Genomic DNA, 14549 nt, shown 5'->3' with positions numbered 1-14549 from the left:
AATCTGCAAGTGTCATGTGTATAAGTTAAGGCTGGCTACCGAAGCACACAACCCGACTAGCTAACCAGATAATAAAGTTTGTTCTACTTTTGTTACTCTATTAAAAACACAACAGCATGTATAACAGTTTTCACATAGGCAGTAATAAATTAAACAAATCTGTATTTGTGTCTAAGTCAATAAATTCACCAAAATAAATTAATGTTGTAGACAACTGTCATACTGTATATGTGACCCAGTTTGAATACCTTGCGGGGTTTTTGTTTTGTTTCAAATAAAGGCAATTAAACCAAGGTTGAGATTTTAGTTTTAAGGTTTTGTGGTGATACCATGGTGTATTAACTTAAGACAGTGAGAATCTCATACGGGCCCATGTCTTGCACAGATATCTTTGCAAGATATTTCTAACTCGACAACATAGCAAAGCACAGTGGCTGAATGAATAAACAAAGCTGAAAAATCACCAATTTTACAGTATCAGCAAAAGTTGAATGCTGATTTATGCTTATAGAACAACTTTTACACTGAATGAATTCATCCGTTGTTTGCTAAAAAGTAGCTGACGAGAGTGTTTTAATCACAATTAGGGAGCCACTTCGCATGTTTTTTGCTGTTTCCACACAAAAAATAAAACATTGTTCCATTAGGGGTTAAAATCTAAAGGCTGCAATAGTTTTAAATGGGACGGAACAGCACAGAGCCTCAAACAATCATTAGCAGGTAAAAACACAGAAAATAGAAAGAAGAGAAAATCCCAGTGCAACGAGTGTAAGTGTGTGTGTGTGCTTAAGAGAAAGAAGGGGGGGAAACAACAGAGAAGGGAGGAATGTCAAACACCAACAGCATTCCAGTGTTTCTCCTTGCACAGCCTGCAGCACTTCTACATTGTGTTTTCGTCCTTTGTGTGATATCACCATTCATAAGTAACTTATGGTGCATGAAAAAAAAACAGCATGACCGAGAAAAAGAAAGAAAACACCAACAAACATCAATCAAATGTGAGCTAAATAGTTTCAAAGACCTTTGATGTAAAATATATTTTACCACTTTGGTACATTTGCATGAAAACTGCATAGTGACATTTTAACTCATATCCACAGCAGAGTGTCACACTACACTCTGTGAAAATAAAAGCTGGCATAATCACAAATATAAGAAAAATAGAAAATTAGCACACTACAAGTCAATTTCACACAAGAAGGTCCAATACTTGCATTATTATTATTATTATTATTATTATTATTATTATTATTATTATTATTATTATTATTATTATTATTATTATTATTATTATCCATAGATCAGTTCATAAAGGATCCTGGTCAGTTTGTAGCCCCACTGTGAACTGATGTGTTACCATTCTGGACCATTTTTCATTGTAATTAGGTACTTTACAAAAAGCAACGACATAAAATGCTTCAATCTAAACTGTAATGAAATTTTGTTAATTGACTTTAAATTGAACTCTCCTTCCTCTGAATGTGGTTCTGACTCATGGACGGACCCGATAATGCTTCAGGATTATGAGCTCTGATCAAACCAAAACAACTCTCTGTAATCTATATCTGATCGACAACACTTACTCAGAGTGGCTTAATCACGTTTCCTTACAGTAGACTATGATCAGATTTTAGAAAATTACTCTAAATCAATGATTGCTAAAGAGTTACCAAACCTTCCCCCACTGGATAAGAACAAGTCAAAAGACTTGGGTATAAAACAGCCAATTACAAAAGTATGAAATTGTTGAATTTCATAGATACTGAAGATATTGTTGTTATACATGTTTCTGTTCATGGAACCAGCTAATTCCAGTTGTAAATATGTCCAGCATGTGCCTGAGGCCTGCATCTTAGGAAAATATGTAATTTTGATCATGTTATTCAATATTGCAATGATAATATCAATTGCAATTAGTACACATTTCCCTCAATTTTCTCTTTGTTTTCCCATCATCATCATCATCATCATCATCATTATCATCATCATGATTTCTCCACCACTTTCCATGAGTTGAAGTTTTTTCCCATCCAATGTATGGGAAAGCTGACCCATACACAGAGTTGTTTCAACTATTTGCATACAGAGAATTAATGCACGTCACCTGAAATATAATAGCCTGAACAACATTGCATCCTTTATAGCTGCAATAGTGCACACACTGTTGTCACTATGATGATATATTGTGCAGATTTGCTGTAATTGCATTAATATCATAAAAGGTTTTTTTTGTTGGGTTTTTTTTTTAAAGAAGGGAAAAGACTTTTCCTCTACTTGCTGCTTGCTTGATATGAGAATACATATTACATGCCAGTCACAATTTGAAGTTGGGGAGTGAAAGGTTTCTAACCCAACCCGATATCAGAATCCAATATGGCTGCTCTGTTTATAAAATCTAGTAATAGTCAATAAGTAATAATGTACAGGCACTTTGTTTTGATTTGTGTCAAAAACACAATAGTGTACAGCCCCTCCTTTGGAGGCCATTTTAGGATTATTTATTTAATTATTCATTAAATACATCAAAATGATGAATTCCCTGTTTACGGTCAATAACTCATAAACAAACAACATTTTATTTTTTTTTACTTCTGAAAATCTGATAAAAGTTCAGGGCCATCGATATATGCTTTGACGGGTGAATGTGGATAATCTTGTAATTCCTAAACTTAAAATGGCTACTTGCATAAAAGGGCCTGCAGGACTTTTTATTGCAATATATGTGTTAAAATACTTAAAATAAAAGGAACCCAAATTGGTAAAAATCAGAAATCGACAACTCAGACCTCATAGAAAACCAGACAAAAGTATTCAAAAGTAAACATCTGATCCCCACTTCCAACTGTGTGAAGGGATCATTACATTCACAAACTACCTTTTCTCTATAAAGCTGCGTATAATTGATTGTTTGCATAAATATTTTTAAAATAAAGCAATCTGAATCAGTCCAAATCTGAAGTCAGACGGTCAGATCTGACCAGGACAGGAGTGCATCTCTATGTTTCACCCTTATTGCCCTTTTATCCCACACACTGTGAAGATGTGCACTTGACATTTAACCCAGCAAGTTGAAAACCTTACAATGGTAGCTCACTGTCTTTCATAAGAGAGAAAAGGCAGGGATGTTGCAGCATATGAAACATAAAACTCAAACAGTATCTAATCCGTCATTACTGACAGCTCTACTAATTCAGCACAGCAGCCTAATCAATGTGAAGTGTCCATTTTGAGTTTTTAGCTCTGCTTGAAAACATCTGGACCGTGCAACTCAGGTTTATGACCATATTATCAGAATTAAACAGCTCATAGTTCTTTTAAAAAAATGTAAAATACATTCCTTAAACATTTTAGGAAGAAGGCAACCATTTTACGCACAAATTTACAGCGCGTGAGTAGGAGGTAAAAAAAAAAGAAAAGTTTGGTGAAAGGTGTGAATAAAAAAAAAACCGCGCTTGCACCTATTTTTAGGCGAAAAGAACCATATTCACCGAAATGTGAACTTCCCTTAAAGTTAGAGGGTTTTCTTAACTTTAGCTCAACTTCTTCTTAGCGTAACTATAAAGTCAGACAGCAGCGCATAGGCGGTGAGCGAAGCAAAGTGATGCCCCGTGTCTCACAGATGCCGAGGCAACAAAACGTGTTTCACGAAAACTATGAACTCGTGCCAAAACCATTTTACAATTCAACAAGTAGAAAACTTACCAAGAGTTAGCCGAGTGAAGTAGAAGACCAAGACTAGGGCCTTGCCAAGGCAGAAACCGGGTATGTGTTCCATATTTTATGTAAAATCCACATAGGGCAGCCAGCCCAAAAGTTGAGCTGTCTCCCTTCAACGATTACTTCTCAAAAAAAAAAAAAAAAGGTCTCAGTGGAGGATTAACGCGAAATTTAAATGGTTCAAAATCAGCTTCAGCGGCTACTTACAACCTCCCATTACTCGTCTACATGTGTTCTACGGGTTGTTACTCTAAAACTGTGACAAAATAACCCCGTCCAAAAAAATAAACTTCATCTGCGTAGCCACGGCGCTGAAAAAGTCTCGCACCTCTCTATGCTGCCAGAGCGCTGAAGTCACTACCACTGAAAAAATCATATCCTTCCGCTGAAACCCAGGGGATCTATTCGTTAGGTTAAAAAATATGGCTAGTCTTTAAAATTACGGGGTTCATGTATTTAAGGCAGCATTTATTGGCATTTTTAAAAAAAATTACACGGGAGAAAAGACATTTTGTCGTAGATAGGGTGTGTAAAAGGTAAATAAAAAATAGAAGTAGTCGCTGTTAGTGTCGTTGTGGCGGAGGAATTTTTTTTCTCATTTTTCTACTTCTGGCGGAGTCTGGTATGACTCAAAGTTAACCCGTTCAATGAGTTTTCTTTCTTCTCTGCTCACCGTGAAATGCACGTTTTCCCTCGGTATTTCTTTTAACACCTACGCCTTAAATGTCTGCTTTTAAAGTAACCTTAAGTTACCCTGATCATTACCATAATGCGCAGCCAGGGTTCATGTCCACAGTGAGGTGTCAATCACTGCTTCCAGGTAATCTGAGCTGAAAAAACTGGAGTTTACATACAAAGTAGTGGTGGATTAGCAGACTAGACCATCTATAATATGCAAACAGTTGTTGGTAACTGCATTATTAGAGTCAATAAAGCTGTCCTCACACTAATAAAATAAACTGTTGGTATTTTTTAAAAGTGGTGTTGCGTTTTTTATGGTATTAAAATCAACATTTCTGAGTAGAACTTGGGTAGGTTTACCAGATAAAAAAATTTACAGTGCGTTTCAAAGGCAGAAACGTCAAATATCTCAGGATTAAATTACAAAATTACATTATTTTGAAACGTTGTCCGCCCCTCTTTCCAAACATATGGCCAAATAACTACAAAACTAACAAACCTGCTCCAGTGGGAAATTGAAAAAATGAAATAGTTGCATTAATAGTGCAAATGTTTAAACTGACGCTTTGTTGGAGGACGTTGTTATTCAGCTTCATATGTGTTTGTTATTCATATGTGACTTGGAAAAAAAACAATCCTCAGTCTTTGCTAATGTTTTCCTATCAAGTTTGTGGAGACATCTCCTGTACACAGCCCTTTTTGGGTTGCTGCACAAAGTTTCTGTCTAATTAAGTTTGCGAAACTGGACGTATGTTGGTCTCACTTTTATAAAGAAACATCCTCTTAAGCTTTCTCACAAATACCTGAAGGCTGTGGGTCTAAACTGAGATGGACCTGTTTATAATTTAAACTACAACCAGTACCCTCTGAAGAAAGGCGATCCTGGATAATAAATCTGCCACCACCATGTTTCACCATGGGTAGGTTGTTGTTTTTAAACTAAAATTTGGGATTACAGAAATCATAGGTATTTGCTAAATCCTAGAATGATGGATAAGAATACTTTGGTTAATAGTTTTTACCAATTTTTAAACTCAGAGGTATAAATAGATTTCCCTGGTATTTGGTTGAATTGCCTTATAATCTGTGCTGCTGGAATTTTATCCCATTGCTTCCAGTAAAGCTGGTGTAACTATGTCAGGTTTGTAATCTGCCTTGTATTTCAGCTTTTCTCACACGGCTTTGTGGTGGCCATTCCAAAACATTAGCTTTGCTGTCCTTAAACCAATCTGCACTGCAACTAAAACGGTAGGATTAAAGTCATTGTCCTTTTGGAAGAGCCATTTGTGCCCATGCAGGCTTTAAGTTGCTGTGATGCTGTTTTGATATTTCCACATAATGACCCATTATGTTCCTTCCTTTTAAAGTAAATCACCCCCACAACAAGATGCTGACACCACAGGGCTTCACATTTGGGATGGTAATCTCAATATTCCAAGCTTTCCTCCTTTCCCTCCAAATGTAATGGTAATGACTCTAATTATGGCCAAACACTTCAAAAAATGAAGACCCTTTGTCCCTCTGTCTATTTGCAAGCAGACCTCTGGCCTTGTATGCTTTTGGAGTCATATGTTCTTCCTTTCTGAGTGTCTGGACATGGGTTGTTTCACTATGCATGGGGACTTTTGCCAGGTTCAGCCAGAATCTTCTCAAGGTCTTTTTGCCTATATTTGGGGTTGATTCACACATTTAACAGAGATGATTGTTCATCGCTGGAACAGGAAAACCCCCTCTCCCTCCTGAACACTGTGACATTCCCATAGTTTTTATGATTCTATGATACATACTTGCTTGGGCAGATGGCATTTTCAGGAATCTGAAAACTGCACCTAAGGATGAATCGAACCTCTGGAGATCCATAATTTTCTTCCTAATATCTTGTTGAATTTCTTTATCACACATACACTATCCTAATATAATGGTCTAAGCCATATATTTTGCCAAAAGTGTTTTTTCTTTCCTAAATCATCTTTTGGAAATAAAACAGGGATGATATTTTTGCCAAAAAAAGAAATTTTAGAACCTAGGCCATTATTTTAATAATGTGATGATATTTTATTTTTCTTTATGTAAAAAAAAGGCTCAGAAAGTAACATTTTTTGATTTGTGATTCCTGTGATCCTGTATTTGAGTATAATTATAATACTCACTGTCACTTATACTTTATAAGCCACAATAGATCTCAGTAATCTGGGACTCGTTATCCCTTATCAAGGTGAATAATCCAGGTGTAAATCACAGGTTCCTCCAAAATGTCTGGGATGTCCTCATGTCTCTTCCTGGTCATTTGTTTATCTTTACACCCCATTAGAAAAACATTGCTGAACCTCCTGCTGCTGTGAGCTGCCCTTTGTCCTCTATTCAACCCCGCTGAAAAGCCTGGAACCAGAGGAGAGCAAATTGATCTCCTCAGGGGGTTCATACTAAGAGTGCTTTTGTTGCTCCGGCCAGTGTCAGTCTTTTGCTCTTCATGTGTGGTTTGTTATCAGGTGCTGGCACAGCAGCGGTGCTCAGACGTTTGGTTAGACGCACTTCATATTCAAAAGGTCTGCCTTTTGGCCTTGTGTTTGCTTTTCCCCCCTACTATCTGCTCACTGACTCGTCGTAAGACGATCCTCTCTAAATTGTTTGTAGGGTCATAAACGAACCTTTGGTGGATCCAATCTCAGTCTTAGAGTGTACAGTAATGTGAGATGCATCTGGTCAGAGAATCACTCTGTCTACAGGGCTGTTTTCTTAGTGATGTCACTCCAGATGTGGGCTTCTGTAGTTTGGGAGAGACGGGTTGAGAGCAGGGCGCGGCTCTGCCGCATAGGCAGAAAATACTGATTAGTTCTTCCTTGCCACTGCACTGATGAAAGACCGTAGAGTCTGTGAGAAAACACTTGAAAACAAGGTGCTAAGAAAGTGCTATATTTCTTTAAGCAGTCATATTGAATTTACCAAAACCCCATTTTCTGGATTTATGTGAAAAAAAAATCGATACACTTTCACAGAAGACTTTCAACCCATTTAACTTTTCAAATGTTGTCATGTCACAAGTGCAAACCTCAATGTGGTTTATGGGTTTTTATGTGAGCAGCCAGCACTTAAAGTAATAAAATAAAGTCATGCAAATAATGTTCAAGCAATCACTATTGGAAGCAATAACGAAAAGAATATGAGGCAGCTATAAAACATCCCATAACATGATCATCCACCTAAACAGACAGGCATGGGAAAGAGAGCATTATTTAGAGAAGTGGCCAAGGTAACTGGAGGAGATGAAGAGATCCTCGGATCAGGTGGAGAAATCTGTAAAAAGAACAAGTTTTACACTCCACAAATCTGCCGCTTATGAAAAAGTTGCAAGAAGACAGCGAATGTTAGACGTAAGTCAAAGCTGTTTTCAGGTTGGCACAAGTCACTTTGAAGGTATAGAAAATGTGTGGTTAAAAAGGTACTGTAGTCAGATGAGGCCAAAATTGAACTGTTTTTGACCTACATGCAAAAATGATTTGGATGTGAACTCATTAGTGGCCACAAACATCTTGAGACTGGGGTGAAGGTTCACCTTCCAGCAGGACAAAGACCCTCTACATTCAGCCAGAGCCTCAATGTTCTTGTGCTGGAATTTTGTGCCTGGTACTCTGCTAAAAAGAGTAGCAGCTGAAAATTGCCCAGAAATATAAAATATTGACCTGTTGTAGTTAATCAATGTTCTCCTCTGTGCACTACCCAGGTCTGTTTACCAGTTTTGGGACGAAGAGCAAAACTCCTCAATGTTATCCTGTCCTGTCCTCAGTGACATTCACTACATTCACTCTGTATCTGTCCAGTGACGGGTCTCACTCAGCTCACCTGAGGGCTGACACCAAGTGAAACAAAGATTATAGCACGAGTTCTGCTTTTATTCTTCTTACTCTGTACGCTCCCTAAAGGGTAGTGTAATCACTTTAATTTTGTTTATGTGTGACTCTCGACAGTCTTGTGTGATATGGTTGTGTGAGCAGCAGCAGTGTACGTGAAAGCAGATAAAAGAGATAGAGGAAAGACACAGAATCCATACCAGACTCATACGCATGCCAAACTTTTCACATTTTTATTAGGAAAATATTTGTTAGTTGAAATGTACTCGTTTACTAAGACATCACAGTTTTGCACTATTTTGTGTTGACGATTCATATGAATTTCTTCAACAAAAGGACCTATGTTTCTGGCTGTGAAGCAACAAAATGTGACAAAGTTCGAGGGGTAGGATTACTTTTTGCAAGACATTGTAAATATACATCGGTATGAAGTCCTTTTTGAAAAGAAAGAAAACCAAAGCTGTGACCTCACCACTTCAGCTTTAACGCGGTTCATTTTAAATCACCTCCCGTGAGTAATAAGCCTTTTTATATCAGGTGTACTGCGGAGCAGTAATAAAACTTGGCCTGGATCACAGCCATCAGCAGCTGCCATGCTGGTGAGAGAGCTGCCTTCATCAGTGTCGGGGGGGCTCTTCACACTGATATGGAGCTTCATCAGTCAGGGTGACTCCAGCTGTCAGACTGTAGATTTATTCTCTCTCACGGCTCTCGCAGGGCAGATAGTATTGACTGATTACGCTGGGGAGGATATGTGTGCTCCCCCTAACCATAAACATGCCATCTTCCCACAGTCGCATAGCCATGGGAAACCACATCCATACCTGCTGCTCAGGAAGAATCTCTGCCTTTACGTTTTGGACATCAGAGCCAGTGTGAAGTGTGCATCTGATGCCTTTCTATAATTAGCAGCAGCAGGGAATGATACACTTTTCATTACTTGGCTCTGGCAGCTGATTTGCACGCATCAGCAGCAGAACAGAACAGAGGTTCTGGTTTCCTTTTAGCTTCAAAGACCCTTTATGCTCTTTATGCACTTATTGAGTTAATGCAATTTGTGTTACTGTTCTTAGAACTAATTTCTGGTTCATTCAGTTGTTGACAACTCAGAATTTTGCAGCTTTGTAGAGATTTGCAAACCTCAGACAGCCCAGAGTAAATCTTTAATAACTCATGTGCATTCATCAAGACTTCTGTGCCAAACAAACTCTGATTAATATGAAGCTTTCTTTCTGATGCTTTGCCTCATACACAGGAAACTAGAGAATGCATATTTAGGTTTGATAAGCACCTCTTCCCTTTTTAGTGATATGCTAAGGCCTCTGCAAAAGAGAAAGAAAAAAGTAGTCAGTATATCTTTATTTGCACTAGCATCCTATTTGCAAATATATCATTTACATATCAATTCTGCAGCAGTTTAAAGTAAATAACTTGCGTAAAATATGAAGTTGACGCCCTGATAGGTTTAGAGTCGAATCTCTCTGCACCAGCAATATAAGCATCTAGTTGACAAGAAGCCACATCGCCTCTAGTTTAGAGAGTGATGTAAATCAGACTAAAAGGTTTCCAGGTATTTAATCGGCTGAAATTATTTTCCTGTGTGAATTTCAAGTTTTATGACTCAAGTGTCAACACTGGGGACAGTAATGCTATCATAGGCGAAAAATAAAAAGCTCGCCAATCCACTCAGTGTCGGTGTAATCATTCACTCGGCTAGGCATGGGATAATCTCCAATGAAGGTAAACATACCTGTGGAAGTTTTTAAAGAGCTTCAGATTCAATGTTTATTAAACAGATTGCAGCCAAGTCATAAATCTGAAAAAAAAAAAAAAAAATTCTCAGATTCATCTCTCGCAATTTAGCTTGGAGGTGATTTACTCTGTTTGTACAATCTGTTAACATTCATCTCAGGTCATCTGCAAAGGTCATACTAATGCAGAGAAGAGTATGTTCCAGAGCTTGATACACTAACTTAGTGTCTGACGGTTTCCTGCTGGAAAGAGGGAACTGTATCACTATGTTTGTGTCAGAAGCTAAGACAGCGTCCATGAGTGAGTGTTTGCGTCACAGCGTTCCACGACGGTCAAAAGGTGGAGAGTCAGTGACCGCCACGGCAGTCACTGACTGCTGGCAGAGACGCCCCTTGATGGCGGATATCTTGAGGAGAGGAGGGGTGACTGAACAGGTGAGAAGGAGGAGCAGAAGGAGAAAGGGTGTCTGAAAATGAACACATCCTGTAAGTTGACCTGTGGCAGGGCCAGGTGGACAGGAATGTGCTGTTGTATGTGGATGGGATCCTCCCTTGAGCGCCCCAGCATGCCCGCCATCACCCCACACCAGCGGGCTATTTATACCACGCTGTGGGAAAATAACATCCCCACCAGTGCAATCCGGGTCCTGCAAGGTTTACGCTCTCCACCCACATGCACACATGCAAAACACCACCCTCGCTCCCAACTCCCTCAATACAAACAGCTCCCTGCAGAACTGCAGCACATAACCACATTGAGGGATGAAGCACCGGCATGGTTACGAACCCCTACATCGCTCAAACACTCTGCTCAGCCATGGTCACTTCTCAGAGGATGGGTTAGCTCCAGACCAGTGGAGGCACCTCAGATTAGAATATCCTGAGCAGATTATAAAAAGCAAAGATTAACCTGCAGCGCAAATATAAATTATAATGATGATTCAGCACATCTTTTTTTCCTGGTAGGGATTTAGCACATGACCACGTGAAACTATTCCAAACTCTTAAACTCTTTTTTCATATTTGCTCATGGTACAACCACAAACATCAGAAAACATCAGAACACGTTAATTGGATTTTATGTAGGCCAACAGAAAGTAGTGTGCAGTTGTAAAGTGGGAAATTATTACAGAGAGAAATTATTGCATTAAATTTAACCTACTTTTATTTGCAAAAATAACTCCAGTTCAGTCAGACTGGATAGTAAACGCCTATAAGCGTCAGTACTTTCCAACAAATCTCGATTGGATTTAGGCCTAGACTTTTATGAGGACATTCTGACATCTCGTTGTAGCTGCGGCTGTGTGTTTAGTGCTGTTGTCCCGCTGGATTGTGAGCCTTTTCTCCAGTTTCAAGTCGTCTACAAGCCACTAATAAGATTTATTTCTGGACCGTCCTGTATTTAGCCAGTGTTCCTGGGGAATAAAATGATTGTTACAGCAAGATGCAGCCACCACCTTCTTTGGTCAGGTTATGTGCAGACCTCGCTAGTTTTTTCTCCCCAGTATAAGCAACCTCATCTTAAACTAATCCAATACGGTCATCCTGACCTGTCTGCTGTGTTTTCCCACTAATTTTCTGTAGCAAACCTCTGAGGCCAGCTGCATCTACACTGAGATTATTTAACAACGCCAAGGAACCCTGTTTACTTCTTAGTTGACCTTTGAAGGCAATTAATTGTAGTGGGTTTTATTTTGGGGTAGTAAAATAAATAAAAAAGGCTGAATTAATGCCACACCATTTTCAGATTTTTATTTGTAAAAGAAAATTGAAAGTAGATTTTTCATTCAGTTTGCTATGTTCTGCTTTGTGCTGGTTTATCACATCAAACCCCAACAGAAAACACCAAAATCTGTGGTCGCAATGTGATGAAATTTGAAAAAGTTCAACGTGTTTGAATACAAACACAAACTCTTGAATGATTAATGTAATACAGGGTGGTGATATTAACTGCTCCGTGGCTTTGGGTCAGCTTAGTCCAAAATGACCATATCATCTTACATAACCTGGACCACAAACTGTAAAAAATGTTGCAGTAACTTTAAATGATTTCACAAGCAGTGGCAGCGTTACCATAAACCCTCATTTTACCCACTCCTACCCCTTCGTTGTGTGAAAGAACTGCTGGTGTTCACCACAAGTGTGTGGTGATGCTTGAGTTGGTGTCTGATTCATTTCAAGGACTCTAGACTGCAGGTGATTGCTTCCCGTTCAAAGCCATTTTTAAGGAGACTGCGCCGACCTCGACTGAACAAAAACACAGGTTGAGATTAGTTATAAAAGAAAGTACAGTAAAGTTAGATATAGTATTACTGATGGAGGTTCTGTGGAGACTTGAAGCTCAGAATCAAAGATAAATTCTCAGAATACCAGTGGAAATATTAAAATAGCTGGTTAAATGAAGGTGTATTTTCTGTAAATCAAATAAAGATTTTTCCATTGATTATTGACAAAAATATGTCATCTTCACCATCCCTTTTTAATAAATTGTAAAATAAATTAAAAATGTGTATATTTCAAAAGCGAATAGTCATTCTCAGTTGTTTTATTCTGTGTATTAGATGTAAAACGTTTAATCCACATAGATTAGTTTCTTCTCCTGCATCTCTCTTGTCGACCCATTTGATCAGCAGACTCCTAAAGATTGCAGATGACACCGCTGGTACTATATGTAATCTCTTATATATACAGAAAAATCTCTGGAAGGTTGTTGTCTCATTTATATTGGTCTGATCAGGAGGTGGACCGGCAAGTCCACCAAACGACTACAAGAAAACCACAGCCTTCAGCCTTATCTCCCTGTTTTCTAAAAACGCTAAAAACTATTATTTCCACCAAATTTATATTTAAAATGTCTGTACACGGAGGAGGAAATGCATTTTATGTTTATGTAGTACACTTAAATGCATGGAAGCATGTCGGTGAACATCTGTTTATGGACGGAAACACTTTAAATATCACATGAATGGCCAGCTCTAAGAATACATTGGAGTCATGTTACTCTGATATAAAATATGAAAAACTTTGTAAAAATGTTAATGGATATAAATAAAGATTTCTCTACTGAGGCCAGGTCCGGGGAGCGGCCAGTGTAACACACTGGGCCCTCCAAACCATGCTCGCCTGCATTTTTGCACTTTTAACTCACACGCCACAAGTCATGGAGTGTAAAATGAGGGCGCAGCACTCATCTTCCAGGGCTAATTGTATCATAAATTCACAAGCTGCTAAAAGACAGGCATGGCTGGAATTCACACATGAGCCATTACTTTCTCCCAGCCAACAGCTTCACATTGCATGCATCTTATGTATGTGTGAGTGTGTGCCCCTGCTATGAATGGGCATTGTCATTATTTAAACAAATGTCGAAATAAATGGTTTTAGGAAATGATGAATTAGGTGAGTAATAGTGTTTAGTAAATAGTGTTTGCAAGTGTAATGAAGTCAAGATGTGGGATTCGGATGGATTCCTTCTTAATGGTGAGACTGGATGAAGAGATGTTTCAACAAGCACCATGTTGAGGTTGTGCACACTTTTGCACACAGATACTGAACCTTTTTCATTCTTTGTATTTTTCTTTTTTTGTCTAAATTGTCCTGGGCATATTTCACATTAAAGCTATAAAACCATACAGCCGTCTTTTTGCTTGAGTTCTCATTATCTTCCACTGCCTTCTTTTCCTGTGGGGTTCTCAAAGATTCATTTTACATGCTCTTATTTGATTTGATTTTAAAGTGACATTTTATCATTTAGTTTAAGAGTTTATTGTTGATTTTTATATCATTAAAAGCATCCGCACCCACATACCTGTCAAAACTCTCAAACTTTGTACACTCCCAAAAAGGTCACAAAGGTCAGTCAAGCAGACGCTCTTATATGCTCTGAGGAGCAAATTAATGAACAGAGGTGATCTGGCTTTTGCCATTTGCTGCGCCTAAAGTGGAAAAACCTGCCTCTTCACATTAGGATGTATCCTTGTTTTCTTTTCCACATTGTTTCAATTTTCTTCTTAAATTTCTTGAGTGTCCAGCACTTTAGTCAGGTTCTGTTCTTTTGTAAACAGAAATCTTATGGTCTCATGTTTTACATGGCAAAGAAAGTGCAAGCTAGAACAAATGTGTAAACCTTTGAAAGCCATGTTAACCAGGATCCTGACCTATATCGGAAACTGCTGACTTATAATGCAGAGGTGTGTTTTTGACCGGTCTATGACTCATTGTGCTGTATTGACCTTGCTGTGAATGGGACAAATGTGACAGAGATTTACAATCCTCTGGGTTTTTTTTTTTACCTCCTAACATTGGCTCTGATTTCTCTCCTCTAACTTTAATTCTATATTTGTGAACATGTGTAAATATTTCACACGCCTTTCTGACACCCACAGGATCTCAGGTCAGCTATTTTTGAAGAAGACATGCCACATCTTGAGAGGAAAGTCATCTAAGATGATGTTGTAGACTCGAGACAATATGCAATGCAGGTTCAAGCCAAAGAAAACTAAGAAAAGAAAAAACTTTCACACTAATCCCCCCCTCCTGCCACACCTTCACC

The 14549-nt window shown here is 38.4% G+C and overlaps 1 protein-coding gene across 1 annotated transcript in view; it reads right to left on the bottom strand.

The window, feature by feature from the left end:
• LOC102236471 (neurogenic locus notch homolog protein 2-like) overlaps nt 1–4102 on the bottom strand; it is a 49868-nt gene extending 45766 nt beyond the window's left edge. Inside the window, exon 1 of the mRNA XM_023339811.1 lies at nt 3703–4102. Within this exon, the coding sequence (XP_023195579.1) occupies nt 3703–3775 (73 nt within the window). The 5' untranslated portion in view covers nt 3776–4102. The remainder of the gene's footprint in view (nt 1–3702) is intronic.
• Between the last annotated feature and the right edge of the window lie 10447 nt (nt 4103–14549).

The sequence above is a fragment of the Xiphophorus maculatus genome, chromosome 9 (genome assembly GCF_002775205.1).
Source record: "Xiphophorus maculatus strain JP 163 A chromosome 9, X_maculatus-5.0-male, whole genome shotgun sequence".
Taxonomy (NCBI): Eukaryota; Metazoa; Chordata; class Actinopteri; order Cyprinodontiformes; family Poeciliidae; genus Xiphophorus; species Xiphophorus maculatus.
The sequence above is the reverse complement of the archived record's forward strand: the minus strand, read 5'-3'. Positions and strand labels throughout refer to the sequence as shown.